At 32.7% G+C, this 25,525-nt stretch overlaps 3 protein-coding genes across 11 annotated transcripts; 2 read left to right on the plus strand and 1 right to left on the minus strand.

The window, feature by feature from the left end:
• Nucleotides 1–5,416: 5,416 nt before the first annotated feature.
• Nucleotides 5,417–10,599, plus strand: LOC133696093 (uncharacterized). Of its 3 annotated transcripts, none has more exons than XM_062118146.1 (4): nucleotides 5,417–5,485; nucleotides 6,081–7,558; nucleotides 8,911–9,585; nucleotides 10,120–10,599. In XM_062118146.1, exons 2-4 carry the CDS (start codon nucleotides 6,094–6,096, stop codon nucleotides 10,341–10,343), a joined length of 2,364 nt encoding a protein of 787 aa, XP_061974130.1. In that variant the 5' UTR covers nucleotides 5,417–5,485; nucleotides 6,081–6,093; the 3' UTR covers nucleotides 10,344–10,599. The 3 variants fall into 3 exon arrangements, with proteins under 3 accessions (XP_061974130.1, XP_061974138.1, XP_061974122.1); XM_062118154.1 differs by having other exon boundaries at nucleotides 6,458–7,558; XM_062118138.1 differs by having other exon boundaries at nucleotides 5,423–7,558.
• A 2,131-nt stretch (nucleotides 10,600–12,730) lies between these two features.
• Nucleotides 12,731–16,048, plus strand: LOC133680960 (protein HEADING DATE REPRESSOR 1-like). 2 transcript variants are annotated; one of them, XM_062104030.1, is made up of 3 exons: nucleotides 12,731–12,970; nucleotides 15,206–15,531; nucleotides 15,617–16,048. In XM_062104030.1, the coding sequence occupies exons 1-3, from the start codon at nucleotides 12,871–12,873 to the stop codon at nucleotides 15,833–15,835; spliced, it is 645 nt and encodes a 214-aa protein (XP_061960014.1). In that variant the 5' UTR covers nucleotides 12,731–12,870; the 3' UTR covers nucleotides 15,836–16,048. The 2 variants fall into 2 exon arrangements, with proteins under 2 accessions (XP_061960014.1, XP_061960015.1); XM_062104031.1 differs by having other exon boundaries at nucleotides 12,778–12,970; nucleotides 15,184–15,531.
• LOC133680958 (uncharacterized) lies at nucleotides 15,173–20,598 on the minus strand. Of its 6 annotated transcripts, none has more exons than XM_062104028.1 (8): nucleotides 20,320–20,598; nucleotides 19,953–20,174; nucleotides 19,691–19,864; nucleotides 19,459–19,586; nucleotides 18,051–18,379; nucleotides 16,667–17,209; nucleotides 15,897–16,289; nucleotides 15,173–15,691 (listed from the first exon to the last, which is right to left on the minus strand). In XM_062104028.1, exons 1-7 carry the CDS (start codon nucleotides 20,437–20,439, stop codon nucleotides 16,282–16,284), a joined length of 1,524 nt encoding a protein of 507 aa, XP_061960012.1. In that variant the 5' UTR covers nucleotides 20,440–20,598; the 3' UTR covers nucleotides 15,173–15,691; nucleotides 15,897–16,281. The 6 variants fall into 6 exon arrangements, with proteins under 6 accessions (XP_061960012.1, XP_061960009.1, XP_061960011.1 ...); XM_062104025.1 differs by having other exon boundaries at nucleotides 15,897–16,428; XM_062104027.1 differs by having other exon boundaries at nucleotides 15,897–16,442.
• Between the last annotated feature and the right edge of the window lie 4,927 nt (nucleotides 20,599–25,525).

The raw sequence follows: 25,525 nt of genomic DNA on the forward strand, positions 1-25,525 counted from the left end.
ATGTCTCTTCTACCTTGTTCTATCATGTAGGGCAACTTACCCCTTCTAACATGTTGTTCGATGAATCTCTATCAAGTATCAACTCTAAATAATTTAGGGCTGCAGTTTAGTTAAATTAAATTGAGTGTAAATCTTAACAGGAAGAGAGAGTTGTTGATTGCAATTTACTCTACTTCTTTAGAATATAACATTGCTTTATATTTGTTTTAGTTGTTTTTTAAAAAATTAACTTTTTTAAAATTAATTTAATTTTGATATTTTTAGATTTTTTAATGTGTTGATATAAAAAATAAAATTTTAAATATATATTATTTTAAATGTTATAATATTTGATAAAAATCTTATAAATTTGAATTGTTTATTTAGGTTCATATAAAATGAAGAAATCGCGATAAAGTTGGTTTTAGTTTACATGATACACCAACAAATTGTTTGTTTTAAGTTTGTTAATTATTAGTTAATGAAAAGTTATTTAAATTATATATGAATTTTTATTTGAAGCATGTATTTTAAGGTGCTTGAACTATGTATGAATGTTTATTTGAAGCATGAATTTTTTTAATGTATTTTAAAATTTCTTACGATTTTACGATCTATTTTTACGATTCGAGTTTGTTTTGTATTTTCCGTGCCGTGTTAAAATCATGATTCTAACAACCTGATTGGGATCCAACATAGCCATCGCCAAAAGCTTGACTACCCTAAATTAACTATGGCTTTTGAATCTATATAAAAATAATAATTAACGATGTGTTAAAGTATAATCCTTCTTTATTAAAATATTTCAAAACTAACCGTATGAGAATAGTAAAATTAACACGTATGGGCATGGTGTTCATTATTTTTCCACATAATTAATCACCCACCAAACTTTGACATGCGCATGCATTGAATCTGTGGTGAACCAGTTTTGGAAAATCTTAAAAAGTTTAATATAAATTATTATCAAATGATTTATAATTCAACTACCGATAAGATATAAATAAATATGAAAAATTACTATAGAATAACCAAAAGGTCAGGGAATTGGACAGCCATGGACTTGGACCAAAGGCAGTAGAGATTAAATATATATGTCGAAACTCCATCTTGGTAAAAGCTGATCGAGTCCAAGGTACTCTCTAAAATAAGTAAATAATGAAACCGAGTGTAAAAGTATGAATTAGTATGGCAGGGGATTAAATATAATGGAAGCTTGATTACCACATTTACCTACTTTAAAGAGTATCATATGCTTAGAAATAGCTTAACTCGATCTATATATAATATGCTTTGGTGGAATCAATACATACCAATTAGGGAACATGATGACTACTCCAATGAAAAATGTTCTCTTCCTTGCTTTAGCTTTAGCTTTTATTGGACTTTCAGCCATTGATTCCGCTCAAGCAAGAACTTTACCAGGTTATTACAGATCACTAGCTAGCTTCTTGTATATTTCTGTCCAAGTAATATATATACACACACGCACGCACGCACGCACACTCTAACCCAACACTTTGGAAGTGAGCTTAGCTGATGTTCCATTCGAATCCTAACTTTGACAACTGTTTACTAGCTAGATATTTAAAATTACGTACCGTGGATCTAAAATTTCTTCCATTCATGTGTTGCAGACAGGTTTGGCCTCAAAGTTGCAAAAACATTAGCAACCCCGCCACCTCCGTGTATGGTGCATTCGTCAAAATCCAAGGAATCAACAAGAGATTATCAGAAATACTTGACTTCGCCACCACCAACGACTAGTTATGATCAAGAGACCTTGAGCTCACCTCCAAGGCCTGACTCGACAAAAGGCCAACTTGATATTGAGTCTCCATGCAGTAATGAAGAGAGTCCATGCATTAATGATGGTTGCATATCTATGATAACAGATTTTGAGAGGCCTATACCAAGTTCAAACCCACCTCCAAAACAACATACTCCTACGGTGCCATTACTGCGTCCAAAATCACCTCCAAGGCAATACCTCGTGTCAGCTAGAAATCATCATCCATGATGATCTCTCGATAGTTAACCAAGTGCAGTGCATGCTCTCGCTGTATAAGTTACTGGCTTGGTTTTCACATCAATAAATTCAAATGTTACTAAGGTTACGGAATGTTTAGGTGCTGGGCCGCTGGGATGCTGTTTGTGCTTGGCAAATCTTGTCTCTCCTTTAGAAAGTGTAGGCTTCTACTAGTGAAAGTAGGGTTTGCTTCCTTACGAGGTTAATTGAGTTGTTGGTCATGTTTGTTTGTAGTTTCTTGGTAAACACTTTGCTTATTTCTCCATTGTTGATGACTCTTCAAGAAATTAGTCAATAAAAAGCGTTTTCTAATCATAGAAGAATACAAGGTTTTAAGTGGAAAATGTTTTCCTCTTAAACTTTGGGAAAACACTTTCGATTACATATTTATGTTTATATATTGCTATTTTAAAGTTTATTGTTAATCAATAATATTTGTATAGTAAAAATTCTTCTTTTTTTTTTTCAATTCATATTACATCTTGCTATTCTTGCTAGAGGTGTTCAATAAAATCAACTAACTAACAAAACAAAAAGTAATTAAGCAAAAAAAACTCAAAAAACAATTAAAAAACTCAAAAAATATTAGTTTCGTTCGATTTCAGTTTTAAAAATTTAGAATTGATTAGACTAAACTAAACCAATTCAACTAAAAACTAAACCAACTATAAAAAGTCAAATATCTATATATAAAAAAAAAACTATTCTCAAACCCTAAAATAGTATATGCACTCACATGCCCCATCCTCCCCCACCCCGTTTTATATATCTCCTCCTTTCTTGATCTTACTTTACCCATAGCCCACCCTCTCTTCTCTATTCTCTCGGCCTCTCTTCAAGTTTTTTTATAACATTAAATTTGCAGTATCTTTTGATTTTTGCTATTATTAGATTTTTTAGATGTTGATATTGCTGGATTTTTTCTTTAATCTATGTTAAATGTTTTTGTTTGATTTTATCTAATTTGGATTTGTTCATATTAAATTTGCTAATATATTGTTCCTGATGTATCCTCCCATTTATTTTAACTTTTCTAGTATGAATATTTTTGTGAGATGTTAATTTGAGATGTTCAAATCTAGTGTATTGATTTGGCTAGGTTGGGAAAATTGAGTTCTTGTAAAATTAATTAGGTTAATGCAAATATTGCATTATGAGAATGTCTATAATTGGTTGGTTGTATTAAATTAATTAGGTTAATGCAAATATTGCATTATGAGATTGTCTATTTGGTTGGTTCTATTAAATTAGGTTGTGTATGCATGCTTAAAAAATTGTTTTAATTACAATTATAAGCCCAACTTTCACAATTATTAAACCATGTAGAGCACAACATACTCCCTTTGTTTTCTCAAGGTCCAATTCCACAGACTTATTGCTAAATTCCTCAAATAAGCGACTTAATAATGTAGTTAAATGGATATATGTTAAATTCAATTTTCAATTTAGTAATTGAGTTGGCTTGGTTTTGCAAAACCTAACAAGAAAAGTTCGATTAAAAACTCTTAAATGAAATTAAACTAAAAAAAATATTAAAATACAATTTAATATAGATCCATTTAAAAATAATAATAATAAAAAGCTTATTTATGTTAGTATTAGATTTCCTAGTTTTTATGTCAAAAAAATCAACTTTTGGCCTAAACCAGTTTGGTTTGAATTAATTTTTAATTTGATCTTGGTCATATTCTTTAAAAATAACATATTTTAGTTTGGTTAAATTTTTTGGCTCATACAGAACCAAATTGGACCTTAAATACCTCTTCTTTTAACCCTTGATTTCATTTTTTATTGTTTAAAGTATTTAATTTTCAATTTTAATTATAAAATAAATATCTATTATGTTACCTTTCTTTCGAGTTAAGAAATACAAATAAAACACTTCCCGTTTTTCATGTCATGTCCGGGTCAATTTTTGTGATTGAATTTTCAATGTACATCAAAGACGCTAGAGCATGCCAATTTTTGTAATTGACTTTTCAATGCAAGTCAAAGACATAAAAAATGATTTTCATTTATTTTTTATTGCATAACCAAATATAATAAAATGATTTATTTTTTCAAAATTTATTTTCTAAAAAATAAATGAGGCTCTATTAACTTGTGCTAGATCTGGTCTCTCTAGTTGCTTTGGAGAAACTTTAACAAATCAAGAATATTATTTTTCACTCTTTTTTTTTCATTTCACACACAAACAAAAAAAAATGATTTACAATTTATTTTTATGAATCAATTAAACATTATAAAATAATTAATTTGTTTAAAAATCATTTTTCATAAAGCTTACTTTTCAAAAAATAATTATTTTATCCTCACAATACGTATTTATCACATAAGCTTTAGGTGGAGTCAAATATATCAAATCTTCTATATGATAATTAATTAAGTATCTGCAAATATCCACCTAAGATTATTGTTGTTGTTATTCAAGTAAAATATTATAATATATTAATTTAACTTTCATATCATATTATATGTTGTCTTCAGATTTATGATGGAAAAAAAAATAAAAATATGAAGTTGTCGATCTCTGAAAAGACCGATCGAGATATCTTTTTCTGTTTAAAAACAAACAAGAAAAAAATATATATAAGACGACCTTGATCTATATATTATGTTGTCTTTACTAATTTCAATGGACAAATTAGGGGTGAGAAAAAAATCAAAAATTTAATTAAATTAAGAAAACTGGAAAAAAAAATTGAAAAAACCGAACCGTGAAAAAAAAAATTAATTAAACCGATTGCATGTGTTCTTTTTCTTCCTACAACCACATAAATGAATAATGAAATTTATTATTTTTCCTTTTAAAAAAATTTATTCATAAAAAATATTTATTCTTTGAAGTCAAAATCAGTATTTATTAGGCTAGAATTAAATCAATATCTCTAAATGTTAATTTTGAGATGTGGTTAAACAAAGCTTGTAATACTATTATGATAATAAGCAAAATAAAAAATACGTAAAATATATTTTATTCTTATAGATTTATCAATATTCAAATTCTACTTATATACTTTAAAATTTCTCAATATTATTATAATAATAATTTTTTAAGAAATTCAATTTTATCCTTTAATGCTAAATAATTAATGGAAAACTCCCTTTTCTTCATATTTTATTTTATTTTTTCTTTATTTCTCTTATTATTTCTCTGAGATGGTAAGCTTTTAAAAATACAATACAAAAAAAATATGAAAAGGTAGGCTATTTAATGTTTAGGGGTAAAATTGGAATGTTATTGATACTAGAAGCACAGCATTGAGAAATTTAAAACTAAAGGAGTAATCTATAAGGATAAAACTGAAGCTACACACAAAATGACGTGGCAAAATGCAAAAGGACAAGTGGGTCCCAAACCGAACCCTTTAAAAACTCCTCTCTCTCTCTCTCTCCAGAGCCTTAAAGCGCCAAAATCCTAAACTCTCTCCTTCCAACAGAAACAGTATCTCTTCTTCCGCTTCTTCTCTACTGCTGGTAAGACTCCTTTCTGTTCCTTCTTCCTAAATAAATAATTTTTTTCTATTTGATTGGTATTTTGTGTGCGATTTTTTTCTATGATAATTTATAACATTTGGGTTTTTGTTGATTTTTTTATCTGTGAATTTTCTTGGGTTTCTTGCTTGAATTATTAGGTTTTGATGTGAATTTTTCTTGTTGTATGATTTTTATTTGTGGGTTTTGGGTTTTGTGTGGTGTTTTTATCTCCCTTAAATTCTGTGGTTTGATGAATATTTTGTTGTTTTAGAATCATGTGGCAGATTGATATTACTGCTGGTTAACTTCGATTATGTGGCAAGGATTGCATGAACTGTCTGCTTAATTTATCTTAGGATTATAGTATTCTCTGTGTTTGTTTCGATGTTGTCTATTGTCAAAGACTCTAGCTTTTTTCTTTTTCTTTTTCTTTTTGTCAAATTTTGCCGTTTTGTATCTATTTTATGATAAAAAGAATTCATCATACCTTATAAAATCTAATTTTTTTCATTTGCTAGTCTATGTATGCGTAAATTTCAGTTCTGTATATCCTTCTAGTAATGTGTACATCCGATTGCACTCATCCTTTGTCCAGAACTAGTTATGCAATGGCAAGTGAAAAGCCAAAACAAGGAGATAAATTAGCAAATCCTAGTTCTACACTGCAAAGGAATGAAAAACTTGGGGCTCTTGATCTAACTAATTCACCTGCTGGCCATAATGAGATTCTTGATGATCGGTTGCCACCATTTCCTTTTTTCCAAACTGGGGATATGCAGGGAATGCCTCAACATTATGCTCAGGAAATGCCATTGCCTGCCATCCGTATGATGAATGATTTTTCCCAGTTCAATTTCTCTGACCGTACTGCATTTGACCATGATTACTTATATAGGCCAGTTCCAGATATTTCACTCTTGGAAGGGAATGTGAACGAACCAGTTGATTGTTTTCCCTCATGTGCTTTAACAGATGTTGCTAGTAAGATTTATGATGGTCTTCAGAACTCCAAGATACACAGAAAAGTTGACGGTGCCAGGAGCAACGTGGCTAGAGGCTCAGAAATGCATAGGGAGGCTGCAGAAGCAAAAAATAGTGATGTGCACAGGTCTTCCCTAATTGGAGAAAGGGGAGTTAGCACATCTATGGCAACGCACAACTCAACTAGTGGAAGAGGGGTAATTAATAACATTGTCAACACAAGTGCAGCTCAGTCTAGTCATCCTCAAATCCTTGATGGGAGTTCTTTGAAGCTGGGAGTTGGATCTAATGCAGAACCCAGGTATACTTCTAATGTCTCCAGCAGATATGGCACTCTTAAGTATAATGAGGCTGCTCTTCCCCAATCAAGTGCTTTATGTGGTCAAAAAGATGATACAAGTTCTTTGAGCTCTTCTTCAAAGATGACTGGGAATTTTTCTACTATTCAAAACAATGCTGGAGGATTCAATAATAATGCTTCGAATGACAGTGGATTTTCCAGCCTCACACAGAATGTTGATGGGCTTTCTAGGGTAGTACGAAATGCAGGTAGGGCTTCTCAACAAGTGCAGAATGTTGTTGAATTTTCTAACCTGCTGCCGAATATTGGTGGGTTTTCCAATCAAATGCAGAGTGTGGATGGGATTTCTCCTCAAACACCAAATGTGGATGGATTTTCTAGTCAACTGTGGAATGTAGAGCAGCTTCCTAGACTATCTCAGAATGAGGGTGGTAGGACTTTGTCGCTTTTAGCAGATAGGCAACATTATCATTCTATTTCAAGCAACTGGAGCTCAGAACCCAAAGTGAATGTGAATGCAAGATTTTCAAATGTAAATCCTAGTACAGGTTTTCGGGGTTTTCCCACTGAGCCCTTAATACTACATAATAGAAATCAAGTTGGCATGCCTGATTATGGACACGGGGAAACCGGGTTGCAATCATATTATTTCATTAGGAATGCTACTCAAAGTTCTTCTGACCCAAGACAGTATCCTCACACAGTAACTTTCATGAACCTCTCACCTGACCCTTCTCTGGTTGTTCCTTTTGTAGGGTTCACCAGAAGCAACAGTGGACAGAGTCAATCAGGTGAATTATTGAGTTCTAAGTATTCCACTTAAGATCTAACTATGAATTTAGATAGAGCTTCTAAATAGTAGGTTTCTACTTTATTTACTTTGACATTTGTTTGTTTGCATTTTTTCTTTTTCAATAATCAATGAGGAATTTTGAAAGTCGAGAATGCTCGTCCAATCACTAAGTATAAAAGACTATAATCTAAATAACCTTGTCCTGAACTCTATCAATTAAATGTCTGATCATGATGAACAATCAGCAAGCTATTCTTTTTTCCTTTCATTGCCAAGTTTTAAGTTTAATTTAGGTGTCCCAAATTGCAGTTGATCTCTTCCCTTTACATGATTAAGGTGTTCTTCTTCAGGATTGTATCAATGATTTTTTTTTCTTTTGTTTTATGGTGAATTAACGAAAGAGGAGAGTTTGAGAGTAAATACAATCTGGGAATTGGTATGAAGTTTTGAAATGGTGGAAGCCAGTAGCTCAACTATGATCCCAGAAAAAGATGTTAGTGGTCTGTATATATATAGTGGAGGTTTCTTGTCTTGTCCAAAGGAGATATAATTATTTGCCACTCTTTCCCCACCTCTGTTTTTTTTTTTTTTTTTTTTTTGTGTGTGTGTTTTTCCTCTAATGGATTTTTTAATCCATAATCTAACCATTAGGCTAACAGAAAGTCATAGCTGATGTTTAATTAGTTATTTGCTGATTGATAATTGCTGAACTTCCAGCAATTCAGCCTTTTCGAGCTAAAGAGGTGCTGCTCAATTCACTGAAAGCAGTCTATTTTCTTAGAAATTTGGAGTTTAACATGCAAAGGCATCCTTCGTTTTCTGCACTAAAATCACAGCTTTGGCATGCATGTCTCTATGTGTCTTAAACTCATTTTCTCATAGTAAATGATGTTTTGATCCTTAATAGTAACCATCAATTTATAATGCTCGTTTGGCTTGATGAAAGCCTCAAGTGTCATAGTTGGGATGCTGAGAGATTCATGTTGTTCATATTATCAGCCATATGGTTTCATTGCAGCTGATTTACCTATAGAATATGAATGATGATGATAACAAACAGCTTTAGATGATGATTCTGCTAATTTATTTTGGATTCGCAGTTCTTAGAATTCATGTTCACAATATCATATTCTGGACACAAATTGGGCTTGGGTGGTAAAGTGCATTACTTAATTCATTTGCCTACTTTCCCTTGCTATTGCATCCAGCTAAGCTTGCTCAAGCTCCTGTCGAGCTTTCTTGAAGTTCTTCTGAATCTTCTTGTAGTACTAGAAATTAGCATCTAGCTTGACTTAGCTGTTGTTTTGAATCATGTGCTATTATTATTGGTGTTAATTTTTTAACTTACAGGTCAAGTAATCCCAGCAGCAAATGCACCTGCTCAGGCGTCCAGTGTTCCTTGTAGACCATCATGTAAGAGGGGTGCAAGTGAATCTTCTCTTGCTACTCCTGAGGCTTTACACCGAAAGTCCAGAGTTTCTAGAGCTTCCAGTCACTTGTCTACTCCAAATATGGCCCAAATTGCTTCACCTCATGCACCACTGCCTCTGGCTTGGACTCCTTCCTTGAGGCCGCCTTCTGTCCAACTAGCTCGCCCATGCATAATCCATTCTCCTCCAGATGTGTCACAAATTAATGCACCAGCTCTGGTTCAGATTCCTCACTTGAGACCACCACCGGTTCAAGCAGCTTACCGAAACCTAGCTCAGTGTGCTTCAAATGTGGCCCAAATGACTCCACCTCACTCACCTTTGGCTTGGACTCCTCCCAACTCAGCCCTAGTCCAAACTGATCATCCACACCTAGCGCAGTTTGCTCTGAATCTGACCCGAGCTTCACCCAATACACCTCTGGCTGGGACTCCTCTCTCAAGCCAATTGCTAATCCAAACTGTTCGCCCAAACTTGGCCCTGAAGCCTCCAATTCGCCAACTCTTGGCCCAAAATACATCTGGTCGACCACCCCTTTCCCATCATGTTCCACCCATGCCCAATACTAAAGCACCTGATCACATAAAATGGCAAGGTATATCTCAAGAGTTAGGCTGAATTTTTTTGTGACAGTTGTCTTTAGTTGTTGAGTACCCATTTTTTTCATTTCCAATTGACACTGTTTTTTACTGGGTCGTTTTTCATTTAGCCTTTATTTATGATGAGTATGATGTATTTTTTCCTGTTCATTCCATAGCAGCCTGTATTGGCAAGCAACATTTGCCTTGCGTGAGTAAGGCCTGACAGGTTATTCTCTGGATTTTTATTTTTATCCAATGCTCGTTGTATCCGTTAATTTACTTGAGGACCTGCTTGGACAGCAACAAAATATTTGTGGTGCCTTTTGTAACATGGTTTATTGAACACTGGAGATTTGTCCTTCAGCTGGGAACTGCTTCATCCTGGTTTTGCCTGGACATGTTTCAAATACCTAATGTTACGGGCACCTGACAGCAGAGACTGTGTTCTATTTAATTCAATCAAACTCCTGCTACAAATGTGCTTTGATATTAATCATGTTAGCAATGATATGGATGGTAACAAGTAATGATGATGCTCTTTATTGCAGATCCAGAAAAAACTCCTCAACTAAGTGGACACCAGTGTTTTATATGCAAGAGGGATCTCTCATTCACGCCAGAAGGGCCAGTGGAACAACCAGTGAATCCACAACCTGTTGCTGTCTTGCCATGCCACCACCACTTTCATGCTTTCTGCTTGGAGCGTATTACTACCGGAAGCGATGCAGAGAATCCTCCATGTATTCCTTGTGCCATGGGTGACAAGAACTAGCTCTCACCATGATCATTCATGTCCTCCATGTTTTTTCTTTTCTTTTTTTCTTTTTGTTCAATCCTGCTAGCATTAGTCTTCTTGATATAGCATATAGAGGGAAACTCTAAGTTTTGGAGAAGAGCTACTATATTAAATAGCTAGCTACAATTCTTTTAACTGTGTACAGCAGATGACATTACTGATACAAATTACAACATTTAAAATCAATCTGGTAGAGGACACTTCATGATTAATATAACGCATCCTTTAAACATTTTATACCTGAAGTTGGTTCTCGAGATTCTGTTGACAGAGTGCATCAAAGGTGGTTTGCTTGCGATTGCTTTCTCATAATTTTTTACTGCATCAGTGTGGTTTTTGCCCTTAATTTTATTTTAATGCTAATCTTCCACCACATAATTAGGCCATACCATTAGATTTTTTGTTTTCCAATTACTTCTGTGACGAAGACATGCAAACCTGCAAAACTGGACTAGCCTCAATATCAGCCCAACCGAGCCTGCCAATGGTTCATGTTAAGCCCTGAGGCTAAGCCCTACAACCCTTTCCACTCACCAACCAAACCAATACCTGAAGTCAAAATCACGAGAAAACAAAACATAAATGGAGCTACTGCCTGCCTACCGGTCCTGATCCAAGGTCAGTCGGTGGATTAGCGGTTACATATTGTGGGGTTCTGACTTCTGACTTCTGAGTTTGCTCTCTCTTTCAAGATTCCATTTCCCGAGAAAAAAAAAATCCCCTTGCATCATGGGATATGCCTTTCTTGTAACATTTGGTATCAAAACTGGCACTGGAATATAATTTGCGATCATAGATTTTAAATTCAACCCGAGTTTTTAACTGATGCAAGCTTTAGGTTATAGATCATCCAACTTGATTTATTTTTTAAAATAAAGCAAAATAATACCATTTTTAAATTAAGAAAAAAACTGAACCAATCTATATTTTTTATTGGATTATATTAAATCAACTCTCTTTCCGAGTTAAGAGTTGAACCTAATAGTGTTTGCAACAACTGTTTTAGAAATTAAAATAGGGGTTAAAACAAACCCAAAACAAGAGGCAAAAAAATAAAATAAAAAAACAAAACCAAGCAAATAAAGACAGGCTAAATAACATAACACATGGAAGAAATAAAACACTCAGAAAATAGATAGTGGGACCCACATTAGACAACTGTTAGCTTAAAATCTTCCACCCTATAGCTAAAATCCCCACCGTTCAAATAAACAACAACCAGAATAAACCTTGATGCTACCGTCATTAGTTATTGTCCCCCAAGATGGGTCAACTGTATTTTAATCCCTGTATTTCATTAATATTATAATTTGGTCCTTATATAAAATAGCTTCACTCTTTTCTAATCTTTTCTTTGATTATTTTCTCAACCTTTCCTTCTATAAATCATGTTTTTTTTTATGCGATAGTAATCCATCAAATCTTTAAAGGAAAATGCTGGCCTAGTTGAGCAAGTTAACATTGTGCCTAGTTTTTTTTTAACACAATTGTCATTGAATTTCTTAATATTTTCACCAAATATAGGAAAATGTTAATCTAATTGAATAGGTTAACAATGTGTCTAATATTTTTTATCACAATGGTCCTTATGCATTGAATTTTTTTTATTAACGTGGATATCCGGACTAACTTGCATGTATCTTAACTAATCTCACGGGTCCTGAAGTTAACGACCATGTAAGTCTCCAGTGGCCCTGAGATTTGAGGGACTTGAATTGAGAACCTATAGGAAATAAACTTAGGACCTAACCAGTTGAGCTATACTCCTCAGGATTTATGCATTGGATTTCTTAATATCTCCGGACAATGACAATGTTATTATTCTCATGCTAATACTATTTATAATTATTAAATATTTATTTTCTTAAAAGTAAAGTGGATCTTAGTAAACATTAATTATAAACATACTAGGAAATTAACAAAATATATGTTATACATAAGCAATTGTGTCTAAAAAGACTTGGGCACGGTGCTAACTTGTCCAAGGAGTATATAGGTTAGCATTTTCTAGGGTAAGCAAAAAAATCAAGAAACCGATTAAATCAAGAAAACCAAAAAAAAATAACCGAAAAAACCGAACCGTGAAAAAAAAACCGATTAAAATTTTAAAAAAACTGACCGGTTCGGTTTGATTTTTGTTTTATAAGCCTGAAACTGAAAATAATCACCCTAGCATTTTCCATCTTTAAAAACCCTAAAACACTAAGACAAATCTAAATCATCCCAAAAGGTTATATTGGAAAAAACTATGAGACTGACAATTGGAGTTTTTTTAAGACTATGAGGGCTGAAAGGAACATTATGAAATCCATGGGGATTAGAATGTAGTTTACTTCAAAAATTTAGAAGTACAAATAACAGAAAGAAAGTTGAAACGGACACTGCTTGTTATCAATCTTCATTTCCAGAAGAACCTCTCTCCGTCTGTCTCTCTCTCTATAAGCAAAGAGAGACCTTGGTGTTCATAGTTCTTGAAAGTTGAAGAAAGTTTTCATCTTCTTCAATGGAAAAGGAGGACGATAATAATAAAACCAAGGAACCTTTGAATGGCTTCTCCCCAGTCTCTTCAACTAGGATCTTTTGGAAATCTAGAAAGAGATCAGGTAGTACCACTTAAGCTGTGTTCTTCTTTTTGGTCTTTTTTTATTCTTTCTGTTTGCTTTCTAAGAAAATAAGAGAGAGAAAGTGAAGGAAGGTGCTTGAATCCAGTCTTGTTTGTTATGTTTGCATGGTATACAAATATATCTATCAAACCCATGTCTTGAAATTTGATATTAGTGAAGAATCCTAGTTCTTGTTGCTTGGTGTAGAAAGATCTGTGTCAAAGGTTTCATTTTTAGACATTTAGAAGCTTAATTGTAACATTCCTCATGAGAACAAGAACAGATCCTTTGATTAGAGAACTAAATTATGATTATTAACCATAACCTTCCCTCTCTAAGGAGGCAAAGATTATAGCTTTGACATTTGTTGGTTAATTAGAGGTAGAGGGAGAGAGACAGGGAGAGAAAGAACAGTTTGTGATGACTTGTTGTTTGCTTACACAAGACTTGTTTACTTTGCTTGTAAGTGAATTCACTGGCTTTGGATTACCAATTGCTCTCTTTCCTAGTATTATTATCATTATTACTATTATTATTACATCCATTTTCTTTTCTGTTACTATTTTCTTACAAGATCACACCAAGACATCTCCAATTATTAAGGATGGTATCCCGTTTGTGCTTCAACTTTTTGGTGTGGATTTTATAATTAGTCAATTTTGTTAGTCAACTAACCCATGGCCTACCTCTCCTAGGGAATTGGTCGTTAATTTTTGTCAGGGCAAAGGTGACTATCTTGCTGCATTTTTGGTTTATTACACGTACTTAATAATTGTAACAATCTTGGTTGATGAACCTGTGATTCATGCTTTGTCAATGGTATTGTGTTAACCCTTATTAGACTTCTTAGAGCTGGTTTTGGCACTATGCTGCATGGTATTTTTATTTAAAAATATATTAAAATAATTTTTTTAATATTGATATAAAAAAATACAAAAAAAAATATTAATTTGATATTTTTTCAAATGTATTTTAAAAAGCACCTACAAAAAGAAGCTAACACTCTCTTCAGATATTTTGAAAATGGAAAAACATGGTGACTAGGACATAATGATTTTGTGTTCTTTTTTTTTCCCAACTGTGCTAACATCTCTCAAGAAAGAGGGTATGGAGAGGTACTGTTTCAATAGTTTCCTAGATAAAGTAACTGTATTATTACCATTTAGAAAGAAGATGAATTGAGTTCTTGGCAAATAGGTCAGTAATTCGCAGAAGGTAACTGTTCTAGAAGAAATGGCTCCTTAGGAAATGAACAGTTGTTTTAAAAGATGTTTAAGAACGTAGTTGTGATTATTTTTTAAGAGATAGAACAGTTGTTTTAAAAGATGTTTAAAGTGTTTTATTTTTTGAAAAAAATACTAAAATAATATTTTTATTATTTTTAAAAAATTATTTTTGACATCGTATCAAAATAATTTGAAAACATTTAAAAAAAATTAATTTGAAACAAAAAAAATTTAAATTTTAACAAAATCAAACACTTTTTTAATGATGGACACGTAAACGACGTTGAGACATTGATGCTATCCCATTTTGTTTCTTCTTTGATTAGTTTGGTAAATTGCAATGCCCCTTGCTGGAGCATATCAATGCCAAAAAGGAAAAACATCCTTATGCCTGAGTAAAATCTAATTCACTGCACCGAGGCTTGCACCAGCGGCAGAGGCAAGGTTTCCTTGTTTTTGTCACCTGAATTCCGACAGAGGCAAGGTTTTCTTGCTTCTGTTACCTGAATTCGAGTTTTAACATGCATGTCTGTCACTCCTGTGATGTTTTACCTGCCTACTGGACTTACAGGGTGTTCAGTAGATCCGAGGATTAGTTGTGATACGTGTAAGTTGTCCCGGACAACCCAGGTTACCAAAAAAAAATCCAATTTACTTAAAACTTGATTTTAGTTGGTTACAAAAGAGCCAAGTGTGGATTGTAGATTCCATGCCTTTCTCTTTATGTTGGCCTATGCTCCTATGCTCCTATAGAGCATAAAAAAAATGTGATATATACCACCATACATGGTTTGGCCACATAGGTTTACAGTTTTGTATGGTCAATGAACATAATAGCATAAATGTTTCATTGTTTATGGCTCTCTTTCAAGGTTAAAATGATGAGCACTGCAGATAGTTGTAGTTTATATGTGACTTGTTACATCTTTTAGTGGCCATGTATGTATAATATAGATCTTCCATGCTTCTAAAACTATTTGGAACTAGAATGGTAACTTCTTTCCAACAGCTAGCGGGAGGAATTTAGACAAGGTAACTGAGGACAATGTTAATGAAACACCCAACAAACAGGAGGAATCTTCCAATGATGAAAAGATGCAGGACCAAAATCTAACTCCAGAGCTTTCTGAACGTCGAAAGGCCCTCTTTGAACCGTTGGAACCTGTAACAAATATCAATGGCAAGAGATCATCTGCAGAATCCCTACTCCCTCCTCCAGATTTTGATGCTGCAAGCTATCCCAAGGGCTGGCTAATTGGAAAGAAGCGAAAGCTTGTTAATGTAGATGTTGTTGAGAGCATGAGGAGGATTGCCGTGCAGGAAATGAACAGAAAGGTATTGGCTTCATAAACCCAACCTCTTATGCATCGCTTACACAGCAGCATGTGCAGATTGAACTAGCATTGGATGATTCTTGCAGGACCGAGAAATTGATGGCCTAAATGAGCAGTTGGAAGAAGATGCACGGTGTCTAGAACATCTCCAACTCCAACTTCTGCAAGAAAAAAGTAAACGTGCTGAGGTAGAGAGAGAGAATGCTATGCTGCAAGACCAGATATCAATGCTTATGAACATGCTACAGGAAAATGAGCCAATGGGCGATGAAGATCTGGGGAATGAAGGTCCTGATGAACCTTAAATATGTTTTGATTATTTATTCTTTTTGTAGGTTTGTTGGGGAAAGTTAGAAGAATTCATACATGAACATACACGCGGTTTTGTCCAAATATTTGTTGGAGGTCATGTTACTGTATCTGTTGAAATGGGCGCACCTTGTGCACGCTTGTTGCTGTTTGTAGTCGTGTCTCCTTCCTATCTTGTAAATGCATACAGGCCTCTGGTAATTTGTTCATGTGTTGATGTCTCGTGGCTAACAATTTTGAGATCAATTATGTGGCTAGCAATTCTTCTGCCCTTTTGTTGCGCTCGCAATTCTGATTCATCTGTCGCTGGTTACTTTGACAGTAAATCCTGTCCTGCCCATTTTGGCTTGCGCTCTGTGTGTTTTCATGTGGCATATTTTTATCTCCTGGTTTCCAGTAAATGGCATGCTGCCACTATAGCCGCCATCAAAGATGTTTTTTCTCAGAGTCCTAGAAAAATGAGCAAGAAATTGTTATCCTGATTGATGTGCCCCTTGGACAAGGTTGCATAGAAAGTGCTCTACGGTTGAAAACGCTGCCAACACCACATTCCACGTGCACTATTAGGGCTACAAAAGGTTGTGATCCCCTACAAACACCAAGCTTTACATAAACTGTTAAGATTGCAAAAGGTTGTACAAAGAAAACACTAGTTCAAACACTATGGACACCAGTATCCCCAAATGAACATCCGAGGATTCTTCATTAATATCCATTTCTGAATCCCCGAGCTGTACAAGTTGAAAGAGGCAAATTATATCACTATACCGCTTCATTTTCACAATCTTCCTATATATTGAATAAAAATTGTGGCAGAGAAGCAATACTTGGAAGATTAAGAAGTAGCTCTCCAACCGAGTCCTTCCTTGACATGGCTGGTGCCTGCTTGCAAATGGAAACATTACTGGCCTCTCCCTCAGGTGCGGGAAAACCCTCTATAAATTTGCTTTGACACGCAGATGCAGTGGAATTAGTTTTGTTTATTCTCCTATCATGATCCACATCAAGATCGCTCAGACTCTTTGCCTGCAAGTCCCGAGCTGTTGCAGGATCCTTCTGCAGTAGGCAGCAAAGAGAATTGACTGTTGACACAACGGATTGCTCATCCGAGGCTGACATAACTTGAGAGTCTCCAAGCAAGTATTGAGTAATTTCATCTAGAATGTCGCTGCTCTTTATGTCACCACCAGAGAGGATAGAATTTCCAGAGGTCATCTGTTCTGAAATGCTATGTCCAATGTGGTTCACAAGGTCGCTCATTGAAATGGATGGATGAAGTCCGGGCACTTTAATTTGATCACAATTGCTTGGCAACTGCTGTTCTCCTGTTCTGTTGCTCCTGGTTTCTTCAAATGCATGGGTTTCCATTACTAGAAAAGAGAGGCAAGTTAGAAAGATTGCAGTACGCAAGATAAAGAGTTTAAAAACATTGCAAATAAATCTACAAGTGTTCCATTCCAGATACTGATCTTAATAATGTCAGCCATGAAGGTTTAACGGCAATATAGATCAAAAGATTTGACAGAGTAGAAAGCAATTTTATCATACAGTTAAACAAGATTAAAAGATGGTTCTTGAAGATACCAATGATGCTTAATATGAGCTAGGCTTAGCAAAAAGGTCGACTGAGTAGCTTACATGCCTGTACTAGGAGTATGTCATTTCATACTATGATGGACCACAAACTTTTTGTGAAGAATTCACTTTAGTTTGACAGATGAATTACTCCCAGCTTCTATAAAAGCAGCGATCATATATAGTTGATTGACTGATTATTTGGAACCTTTGTCCAACAAGTAACTAATTGTAGCAGCTAGTATAACTAAAACGCTTTAGTTCCTTCAGAGTTTACAGCTATAGATTCACATGATACGTGATCAATTTTTCCATTAACAATACGCATATTACTCCCAACTAGTCCAGATTCTGAACTACTGACTGTGAGGCAACTCAGGCTCCTCACAGTTATCAATGCACTACTGGAACTGTATCAGTTAGTGATCATTGTTCATTCAAACTGCAAAAGATATATTGGCGGTTGCAGTCCACCATTAATTGTTAAACAATAGACATTAAATCAGATCAGATACATCCGATTGCTTCTAAAGCAAACATATAAGGGTTCTTACGATTAAGAACAGTAATGACAAGAGCAGAAAAGCTTTTACCATCATTTTCATCAATTTATTCAGATTTAGGATTATATCTTACCTAAGGTAGTTGAAGAAGTTTGTTGGGAAATATTTTCAGAAGACTGACACGTTAAACCATGGCATTCATTATTCAAGGAAGATGAAAGAACTCCAGATGGTGGCCCTGCTTCCTGCAGAGCAAAAACAGCTGTTCTATCCTCAACTTCTGAATCAAGCCCCTTGCCAGATTCATGCAAGTCACTGAATGCAGAAACTCTTTGAGCAAAATATGGAGATTCTAATATAATTTCTAGTTGTTGACTAAGAAAGCTGAGACGAGGATCACATTGAATAAGTTTTTCATAATGCTTGCCCATGAAGCCTTGCTGGAACTGGAGAAAATGCCGCCTAAGTAAGAAGTCAGAAAATCAGCATTCAAGGTTTGAATCAAATGAAAGAGCAAAAAGTCAAGGAATTAATCATTAGTAGTGTCTTCTACAAATCATAAACAAATTGAATCTTCCAACAATGAAGTAATAAAGCTCTAGTTCACATCTAGGCAATGTCGTAGCAAGAAAAAGACACTTCATGATCGAAGCCACACCATGTGGTGTACAGAGGGGAAGACTTGATCATGTTTACAGTATGTCAGAAGTCTCAAACAGAAGGGGTGATCCCTCCACATCAGACGGGCATAGGAGTCTACTTTAACCAACACGAGGAGTTAAATAACAGAGGTTTTAAGAAAATTATAAAATCTCGTACACAATGTGCATTGCCATCTGACTGGATTCAAATCATCTTAGAACACTAAGAAACCATCCAAAATATAACCAAGAAATCAATTTACTAGATGGACCCATCAATGCTGCAGATCCAATAGCCTGACATGATGCTAGATTTCCAATAGCCTGAACCAAGCTCATCCTATTCAGTCGAATGTTGAAAATTTCTAGCACCTCCCATAACATTATTGAAATGGAGAAACAAATTCAGGTGGCTGTGCCCAAAAAAAAACAATTTGAAAAAAAAAAGAAGACATAAGGTCAAGCTCATTTTCAAGAGCACCTCATTGAGAAGCCTCATCGTGAGGGTTCGTTTTGTTGCTTCTTAGGGTGAAAAGCACCCCCTAAACAAACCCCTGCCACATGTCGTGGAAATGAACATAAAAGATGAAAGAATAGAACCATAAATCCCCAGACTATAAGACGAAATTAATTTATAGTCCTAACAAAGAAAAACATTGAAACCTTGAAACCCCTTTGCAGAATAGCAGAATCGTGATGAATATTTAAAGCCATGTATGACAACGTGTTCATTTTTATAGACTAGCGTTTTTGCCAAGAAAGATAAAAGGGCAAAGAAAATAGACACTAGATGTTATAATTAAAAGCACCAATACTGTAACCACCAGATATTTCAATCCATGAGGCAATGAGAATAAGTAAATCCCCCTCAAATTGACAGCTTAAGGATAGTATCAGTACCTGTGTATGCTAGCTTGTCCACCAGTAAAATCTGATGTTGCCTGCCACAAAGTATGCTTCCTAGGCTGTGGATTTGTCTCTCTAAAGAAAAGGGGTTGTCTAGCCAGCTGCGCCAAACACGTACAACCCTCCATCACCACCATCATTATTAAGATTACATGTGTGTTTGAGCCGTAAGAAGGGGCATGTATTATACAAGCATATGATTTTGATCAAAAGAGAAGAAAAATACCACTACATCCAAGGTTTCTGGTCCATCATCAGGAAAATTTGCCTTGATAGCCACAATATCTGACCACTGAATTTCAATCTTATTCTTAAGACCACCATCAAGCACTTCCCAAACAAGTTTATGCTTGGCAAAATAACACTTTGCCACCAAATCCCCTTCGTATCTTGACTTACACTAATTAAAAAAAAATCAGAATTTAAAAATACGAAACGTATAAACACCGAATACTCAATTAAAAAAGTAAAGAGATCAATTTGCATACCTCCCAACTCCCTATTTTTAGAAGTGAAGCAGTAAAGTTTGAAGCTTTAAGCTTATCAGCAGCAGCACTACTAGGTTTCTTCGACAACATAGTATTACTAGTGTTTTGCTGAGATAACTTCATTTGAATCAAATCCAAAAAAGATGGACTCTTTTTCAGTGTCAAGCCAATTGGACTTGGCTCTTCAAGTGGATTATACAGTACTGCATCTGGGATTATCACCTGCCCTCAAACAAATCAATCAACCAACCAAGAAAACAAAACCTCATAATTAATCCAATCACAGAAACTCAAACGCACCAAAAAAGATAACAAATTTAGTTGTGTTTGGTTATTGAGAAAGTGAAAGAGAGACATAGAGAGAAACCTGTAAACAATGATCAAGTTTTGAACGTTTGTGAAGTGGACTGAGTTGATCCTCCAAGGAATCATCAGCTTCCAGCTTCACTGATGCTTTTCTGCTTAAGGAACTCATTGACTGAACCATCTAAATCCTACCCTTTTATAAACTCAGTGGGTTAACTCTGATTCTTCTTTAACTAACAGAAACGAAAGCTCTCTCGTTTCTTCATCCAAAACTCTATGCTGAAACAACAATAATTTCGGTTTCTTTTTTATACTGTTGTGGCAGTTACGTGCCCGAATAGGATCGGCACGTGTTCATTCCGGTTAAATGGGAACTGGGTGGCTACAAGAATGACTACTGTACCCTTCAAATGAGAAGTACATGGAGGGTTGGTTCGTAATTCGCATTGTTTGGGTGGGAGGAGATGCATCATGTGGTGCCTCTGTCACCTGACGGACACGTGCGCTGCTATTTTTGTTTTTGATAAATGTGGACCCGGTTCATGAAAGCTCTACGCGAGTTGTCTTTTGTCGTTTTAGCGATATTTCCTAGAAAAGGAAGAGATGTGATTGGGTGGAGGTGAAACGTGTAAGAATCTGGTAGGTTTGGAGTGACAAGTATATTTTTATGAAAATGAGCATGCTTTGTGGATAAGAATTGCCAACTTGTACTTGCCATCCTTTGTTGACTACTATGCGTTGCCCGCGGCTTACGGGGGACTGAATAAACATTTTTACACGTGTAAAACAATAATAGGTTAAAAAAATTTAAGTTTCAATGGTGTTAAATTGACAATTTAAATATTTTATAAAAAGTAATGATAAAAAAATTGATATAAAGTTTTTAAAAATAATTACACCTGGATCTATACGAATTATCAAACAACTTAATATTAATCTTATTTAAAGAAAACTGAAAAAAAAAGTCAAACTAAAAAAAAACATCAGCTTAAAAAAAATAAAGAAAATAAAATTAATCTTCTAAACCTGGTCTAATCTAAAAAACTTGCAATTTGTTAAATCTTAAACCTGAGTTAAATCAAGAAGCTTAAATGTCTTCCAATTTAATTTCAAAGAATAAAAAAATTTGAAAAACCTATTAATAAAAAAACAACAACAAAAATAATAGAGTAAAAATCTAACATGAAAAAACCTATTACGAATGAAATAAAAAAAAATATTATATCAAAAACAAAAAATATATATATAATTAAAAGAATTATAACCAAACTTGAAAGATTAAAAAATCATAATGAAATTGAAAATTATTTGTAATATAATATATTATTTATAGATTAAAAAATTACATGGGTGAAATAGAAAAAACAATTGTTGAGAACTAAACTAATAGAATCAAACCGAAAACAAATAACAAAACAAAAGTTAAAAAAAATATAAAAAGAATAAGACAATATCAATTTATAAAAAGAGAAAAAAATAAGACAAACCTTTTAAATATAATTTAATCTCTAAAAATCATTTTATGAAATTATTTACCCAGATTCAATCAGGAGCATAATTCTTAATCAATTTAATTTTGAAGTATAAGATCGGTAAAAAAATATTAATAAAACTATTAAAGCAATAAAAACATTAAGGATAAAATTTGATAGAAAAAAAAACCTAGAGAGAATGCAATTTAATGAAAAACAATAAAAAATAACCCTAAATAGAATAAATATCAATAAAAACAATAGGTACCAAATTTTAAAAATTAAAAAAATTATAGGGTGAAATTGAAAACATCTATAAAAACCAAGCAAACAAGACAAACATCCTAAACATGGTCAAATCTTAAAAAAATTATAATCTATAAAACTCTGGATCTGAGTCTTATCATGAAATTTATTATAAGTTAATTTAAATATATAAATTTTAAAAAATTATCAAAGCGAAAAAAAGATAGCAAAAAAAATCTAAGGTGAACCCAATAGTCAACCCAAATCAACAGATCAAACACATAACCTAGGATACGAAATTGGGTTAAACCTATAAATATGAAAGCAAAAAAAATAGTAGAAAAAATATTTGAAAAAAATGCTTTAAACAAAATGAAAGTCATTTCGGGTTAATTTTCTAGATTTATTACCTGGTTAATAGGATTGGGGTGACCCCATTAAATACAAACCTGAAAAAAAAAAAGTAAAATTTTTAATCAAATAAATATTGTTATGAAGATTAGTATAGTTATAAACCAATAAAAAATCATTTGGTTAGCTATAGGTTTTTTTACTAGATCTTAAATGTAATTATATTTTAAATTTTAATTTTGTAGTAACTAAAATAGTCTATTTTTTATTTATAAAAATTTCCTTTTATTTATTTTACAAGTAAAAATTTATCTCATAATAATTTTAACAAAACATATTTTTTAAAGCCTACTTTTTATAAACGCTATTAAAATGTTTTTCTTAAACCTGTTTTTTCTAAATCGCATCCACAAAAGTTAGATAAATTCAATTATACTTGGATTCAGAGCCTAGCTCGCGTCGTGTTTTTGAAAAAATATAATTTTTTTTAATAAAATGATATCATTTTGAGGTTTTTTTAAAAAAACAATTAAGTTAATTGAGGTCAATCCACCTTACTTTGTAAGGATTAGGGGTTTTTTTTTGTTGCTGGACTTGTTTTTTAAAATACTTTTTGCCTAAAACATTTTAAATTCATGTTTTTTTAATTGTTTTTGATAGTTTTTATATGTTAATGTAAAAAATAAAAAAATATATTTTAATATATTTTTTTATTAAAAAACATATTTGAAAAGCAATATGAATGCATTACCAAACACATACTAAATCAACTAAAAAATCATAGGTTTATAACTATATTTTTCTTTCTTTTCATTTTTTTTTAAAAAAACTAAAAAGGTTAATCAACTTCAAATATCAGGATAAAATATTCGATTATAGATTAATTTGTGTTTGTTTTTATGCTGATGTGGATTATAGGATTTTGAAAATGGGATAAGAAGTTTGAACTCGAAAATAGAACTCAAACTCAACGTATGTTTTTTTTTAAAAGGATTTTGTTATTACTAAAATGCGGAAATGAAGAATCAAAATTAAATTACAATTGTTAAATTACTGATGTGGATTATAGGATTTTTTTTAAAAAGGATTTTGTTATTAATCACAGGGGAATCCAGGAGAGGAAAACGAGCGTTGTATTTTACTTTACAATTGTTAAATTACTCGTAACATCATGTTTTACAAATATTTATTAAACTAGAAATTAAATATTATAGAATAAACTAAAGGTATGTGGATGAATATCACTGTAGATTGACATAGTTCGTGTACTTACAAAACAATGGAGTTACTATTCATTTTATAATAATTCATTCTGTTCATCAAAAATTTTTTTGCAATTTGAACGTAATTCAAGCTCAATTATTTTTTATTTTTTATGCAATTATAAAATTGGAAGAAGAGACATTGAAATAAAAAAAGATACCAAATAAAGGTGGCATGCAAGAGATTTTGCAAAAAAAAAAAAAACACTTAGGTCTTTAATTTTTAAAAATAACATAATTTATACATTACATTGAAATAAAAAAGATACCAAATAAAGGTGGCATGCAAGAGATTTTGCAAAAAAAAAAAAAAAAACACTCGGGTGCTTAATTTTTTAAAATAACATAATTTATACATTTAGGTCCTATCAAATTTATAAAATTCATTTTTGATACAAAAGTTCATATATATTAATTTTCAGTCAATGGTTAGAGAGATAAAAAAGAGATGGGTCACTGGATTCTGCGATGAAAAAGAAAATCGTCAATCGCGTCATTTTCGAGCACTAATATAGTTTTTCTTGATATCCACGTGCTTCATGCAATGAAAGGGGTTTGATGATGGTTTTTTAAAAACCTCAACGTTGCTTGAAAAACAAATTTAAATTGTGAAAGTCAAAACTAATCCAATTTGATTTTAGGTTTTTGGACCATTTTGGGTATTTTGGGTTGATGGGTTTGTTTGTAGGTGCTCTAAGGGTGTTAGTGATATGTTTTTGGATTGAAATGAATTAAAAATTAGTTTTTTTATATAAAAAAAAACATTGGTTTGATTTTTTTACTGTCATAGTGGTGACCAGAATCTAAATTTGCAGACGACACGTTGTATTTTTTTCCTTCTAAAACAATAAAAATGTAGAACAAGTCGTTCACCCTTTTAAAAAATAAAACCTAGTTTAGGCTCGCAGGCCCAAGCTTGAAGGCTCACCTACGTGTTTGGGATATTCATTACAGTGCAGATCACAAGTTTAACAAGTTAAGTCACAACATCTGGACTATTTTTTTTCAATATTGCTTTTTTTCAATTGATTTCTTTATCTTTTTTTTATATGTCTTTTTTAAATAATTTTTAAATTTATATTTCAATTGATATCCATTTGTTGTGAATTTTTTCTTCTTGTTTAACCTTTTTTAGATAGAGATATTTTTTATTGGTGTTGTGTGCGTTTAATTTTTGAAATAATTATTCTAATTCATCTATAATCTTTTTTATCTTTTATATTAATGGAATTTATTTTTAAAAATAAAAAATATTTATTTTTAGATAATATTTCTAATATGTGTAGCCTTGCATAATATTTTTTTTTCTTTTATTTAATTAATTTAGTATATGTTTGTCTATTTCTATTATCATTTGATTGAAAAAACATTAATTTTAATAAACAAATTTAACAAACACAACCAGAAAAATATTCCATAATGTGATATTAAATATATTCTCTTAGTTTTCCTAGTTTTATTTTTAGTTATCGTTAACACTAAAGTATATGGTCTTTTTACTATAGACAAAACATTGTGTTGCATTGTTTACACACTCACATATTATTGTTAACTTACTGTATGTTTTTATTTTTTTATATTTTAGTCCTCAAACTTTTTATTATTTGACTATTTGCTTCTAAATTGAAGGTTAATTGCTTATGATTTCTTAGACGAAGGCAACATAGAAATAAGGAGGCCCTAAATGAAAAAAAGCATCTAAAATGAGTGATGCGTTCAAAGGTTTTTTTAAATACACTCTGGTCCTTAAGCTTTAAGGATAAAATAATTTAGATCCCTTTAAACGTTTAAGATTGTATTTTAGTTTAAAACTTTATTTTATTTATAATTTAGCACATGCATAGAAGAGAAAAGAGAGAGACTTCCTGGATTCCGTTATTAGAGAGAGAAAATTGGTGTTACAATTATTCCAGCCACCAAAATTGTCTATATTAGT

This window comes from Populus nigra, chromosome 1 (assembly GCF_951802175.1).
Source record: "Populus nigra chromosome 1, ddPopNigr1.1, whole genome shotgun sequence".
In the NCBI taxonomy this organism is placed as follows: domain Eukaryota; kingdom Viridiplantae; phylum Streptophyta; class Magnoliopsida; order Malpighiales; family Salicaceae; genus Populus; species Populus nigra.